The sequence below is a fragment of the Quercus lobata genome, chromosome 4, assembly GCF_001633185.2.
Source record: "Quercus lobata isolate SW786 chromosome 4, ValleyOak3.0 Primary Assembly, whole genome shotgun sequence".
Classification (NCBI taxonomy): Eukaryota; Viridiplantae; Streptophyta; class Magnoliopsida; order Fagales; family Fagaceae; genus Quercus; species Quercus lobata.
Window position 1 is genome coordinate 49,248,769 of NC_044907.1, and position 3,885 is coordinate 49,252,653.

Here is a 3,885-nt window from a genome sequence, read left to right on the forward strand (position 1 = left end):
CAAACATTTTTTTTGTTGGCAAAAATGATTGCACCAAACACATTCTCATAGTAGAACAAAAATGATTTTATGTATATGTTTCTGCTGACCATGAATTTTTTATTGCCCCAAACGTCAAAGATAGGAAAATTATATTCCAAAAAATATTTTATACAAAAATAAGTAGAAAGCAGTGGCATTGACCATGAATTTCTTAGCTTATAAGAATTTATAGCTTCTTTTTGCTATTCTTTTTGGGTTTTATTGCATTTCTTGTATTATTCATGGATCCCACTACTATTCAGCTAGCTTTTAGTTTTTTTTTTTTTTTTTCCGTACTTTCGGCAAAAAAATTTCAATTTCATTTTTTTGTCATAGTCATTAGTCATACTAAAGTAAATTTAGTGGAGCTCAATTGGTTTCCAAATCTATACCAGGGCATACTTTTATTGCCAGCTTAAGTAGGGACCTATGTGTCCCCAACAACCCCCTCAATCAAATTTACTTTTTATAAGATATATATTTATATCAACATTTAAAGTTTAGCCCCCCTAAAATTACACATGGCCCCTAAGATTATTTAAAAAAAAATAAAAAATTTAAGAAGGCCCCTAAGAATTCCATAATTTCCATTTACACAAAGAGGCAATACAAAAATAAATGATGGACAACTAGTCTATGAGGTGTGGATGAAGATGATGGTAGGGACACAAAGTGAAGGGTGTAAGACCATATTTAGGAACTCAGGAAGCATAAGTTGGTCAGAAAATATTTTACGTGGATGTTTGTTGTCCACAAATTTTTGAATGCACCAAAGTACCAAACATCATAAAATACAAAATATTATTTATTTAAAAATATTTTACCCGCTACAGGCCTTGCTCTCCCCAGTAGGAGCTTTTCCTCTCGGCTGACACGAGTCTTTCCTCCCTTCACTAGGGTCTTTCTTACCCATTTTCAGTTTCTCTTCTATGTACAGTAACCTTTTTCCATCGCCATATCAAAAAACCATCTTCCATCACTCTTGTCAAAAAACCTTTTTTCCATCACTACCATGGACGAAACAGTCCTAAATGACCTCCAAAAACTCAAACTAACCAAAGAAGAAGGAGAAGAAATCTACATCACAAGCAAAACCCAAAGCAACCTCCTTGAAGAATGTTCTTTAAGCCTTTTTGGAAAGCTTCTTTCAGATCGCCACCAGAATAGCCGTGCTCTCAAGAATACTCTCAGAATGGCATGGAAGTTGGGATCTGATCTACGGATAGTGGATGTAGGTAATGGTATTTGGCAGTTTAAGTTCAGCTCTAGATTTCAAATGGAATGGGTCGAAAAGAGTGGCCCGTGGAATTTTGAAAACAATTTGCTCCTTTTATGTCGCTGGAGAGCAGGCCTTACCTCAACAAACATTATCTTTACTCACTCTCCTTTCTGGGTCCAAGTATGGGGCCTTCCTTTTGAGTTTATGAATGGGGAAGTAGGCAAAGATGTAGGAGGCACAATAGGAAATTTCCTTGAGGTGGATAAAGATCCTGGCAATCCGATCAAGCAAAGTACATGCGCATTAAAGTCGAAGTTCAGCTGGACAAACCTCTTCGCAGAGGAGGTTTCGTTTCCAGTCCAGAGAGTGGGAAGCATTGGGTTTATTATAAGTATGAGAGGATTCCTACGCTTTGTTTCAGGTGTGGTAAGATCGGGCATGATGTTAAGCATTGCTTGGAAGCGGCGGTAGAGCATGAGACAGGCAACCAATACGGTGACTGGATGAGAGCGGGCTGGGATTCAAAATGGGGACCGAGCAGATCCCGGTCCACCAGTAGTGAAGGCAGAACCGCGGCGGCAGAAGGCACTAATGTTGCTGGAATGCGCGCCTCTGCAAACGTCCTGGGCATGGCTGAGCCTGACAGCCTCGGTGAAACAAATGGGTCAAACACAAACCCGGCTTTGGGGTCTGTCCAAGGGGTTTCCTCTGCAAAAAATCTGTCCTCTCTGCTCCTACGGACGGCGGATTCTCAGGATGGATGGGACAAGACTGAAAATTTAAATTTGAAGCGTAGGGAGAAAGCTAAAGGGATTTCACGTGACAATAGCATTAAGGAAATACCACAAAGCTCTCTGAACCCAAAAGAAGAAAAGCAAGATGAGCACTCTGCTGTGGGCCAAGCGCAAGAGATAAAAGGAAAAGCCCATGAAGCTATTAGTCCACTAAGGCAAAAACTGGACCGCAAGTGCAAAGGTGTGGCCACTCCTTCTGTGCAAGGCCCTACTAAAGATACCCAACAAAAGAAAAAATCCAATATGAAGAAAATAGCTAGACAAGTAGCCCAACATCAAACACAGGCCTTAGACACAGAAATGTTTAATTCAGATGTGAGACTAGGATTCAAAAGGCCAGGTACGTTTGAATATTTAGAAGTTGAAGAAAACAGAGCTCAAAAACGTTTATTCACTGCTCTCTCTCCTCCTCACTCTTCCCCCCTTGATAATATATCGGCGGTGGCTGCCTTGCAGCACCGCCGGGAGCAATGATTGCCCTTGGATGGAACTGCCGGGGGCTTGGGAACCCCCGGACAGTTAGAGTGCTGCGTGAATTTATGCAGCATTGGGCTCCAAAATTGTCTTCCTTGCGGAGACAAAACTGAATAAAAGAGAATCAAACAAGAAAAGAAGATTTATGTCTCACTTAAATTGCCTTCTTGTTCCTAGCAAGGGTCAGAGTGGTGGGCTTGCAATGATTTGGACTAAGGATACTTCCCTTGACATAGTATCCTACGGCCCTCATCACATTGATGCCATTGTCACTGAGCCTGAATCTGGTTTTAAATGGAGAGTCACCGGTTTTTATGGTCACCCGGAAACACACCAAAGACATGAATCATGGAAGCTTTTAACCTCCCTTCATCATCAATACTAGCTCCCTTGGCTCTGCCTGGGGGATTTTAATGAAATAGTTTCAATGAGTGAAAAACAGGGGGGTGCTCAAAGGTCCCAAAATCAAATGGACGGTTTCAGAAATGTGATTAATCTATGCAACTTTAGGGACCTGGGTTACAATGGATCTGATTTCACATGGTGTAACATGAGAGAGGGGGTTGATAGGATTTATATGCGTCTTGATCGGGTGCTTGCAACGGATGACTGGAAAAGTTTTTTCCAAAATACGAGGGTACATCATCTCATCGACTCCACCTCTGATCATTGTGCCTTGCTTGTTTCTAATATGGTGGTGGTGCAGCCTCCACAGAGGTGCCGTTTCCATTTTGAGGCGATGTGGACGCACAGAGAGGAATGTAAGGAAGTTATCCAAGAGACTTGGAATGCCTGTCTAGACACAAGTACCCCAGCGGGACTTGCACTTAGCCTTAGGAAGTGTGCTGCGGACCTTACAAGCTGGAGTCACTCAGTCTTTGGCCATATTCCTAAACAGATACAAGCAAAAAGGACAGCTCTCCAATCTCTTGTACTCCGTGATTCTGATGGTAATCTTGGGGCTGAAATAAATAGTTTGAGGAAGGATTTAAACGAACTCCTTGACAACGAGGAAATTTACTAGAACCAAAGGTCAAGAGTTCAATGGCTAAAGGAAGGGGATCGCAACACAAAATTCTTCCACTTTAGAGCATCTAAAAGGAAGAAGAAGAATGCTATTTTGGGACTCCGGGATGATAATGGAAATTGGTATGATACAAACGACACTATTGCTGATGTTGCTGTACAGTATTTTAGAAATTTATATACATCGTCCCAGCCAGCAAGCTTTGATGACGTTACAACAGCAATACCAACTCGGGTTACTGATGAAATGAACAGAGAGCTGATTAAAGAGTTCTCCGGAGATGAAATCCTCACTGCACTAAAGCAAATGCATCCAACTAAGGCCCCTGGACCCGATGGTATGTCTGCAAT

At 41.6% G+C, this 3,885-nt stretch overlaps 1 protein-coding gene across 1 annotated transcript; it reads left to right on the plus strand.

Annotated features, from left to right (window-relative positions):
- Positions 1-1,033: 1,033 nt before the first annotated feature.
- LOC115985391 lies at positions 1,034-3,532 on the plus strand. The gene is made up of 4 exons (XM_031108332.1): positions 1,034-1,620; positions 1,662-2,374; positions 2,580-2,816; positions 2,931-3,532. Exons 1-4 carry the CDS (start codon positions 1,034-1,036, stop codon positions 3,530-3,532), a joined length of 2,139 nt encoding a protein of 712 aa, XP_030964192.1.
- Positions 3,533-3,885: the final 353 nt, after the last annotated feature.

Excerpts from the sequence above, each read along its gene's own strand:
- LOC115985391 (XM_031108332.1), top strand. The coding sequence starts at position 1,034 with ATGGACGAAACAGTCCTAAATGACCTCCAAAAACTCAAACTAACCAAA. Across the intron at positions 1,621-1,661 it reads CAGAGAGTGGGAAGCATTGG|GTGTGGTAAGATCGGGCATG; the intron begins GTTTATTATAAG and ends GCTTTGTTTCAG. Across the intron at positions 2,817-2,930 it reads TTTTAAATGGAGAGTCACCG|TTTCAATGAGTGAAAAACAG; the intron begins GTTTTTATGGTC and ends TTAATGAAATAG.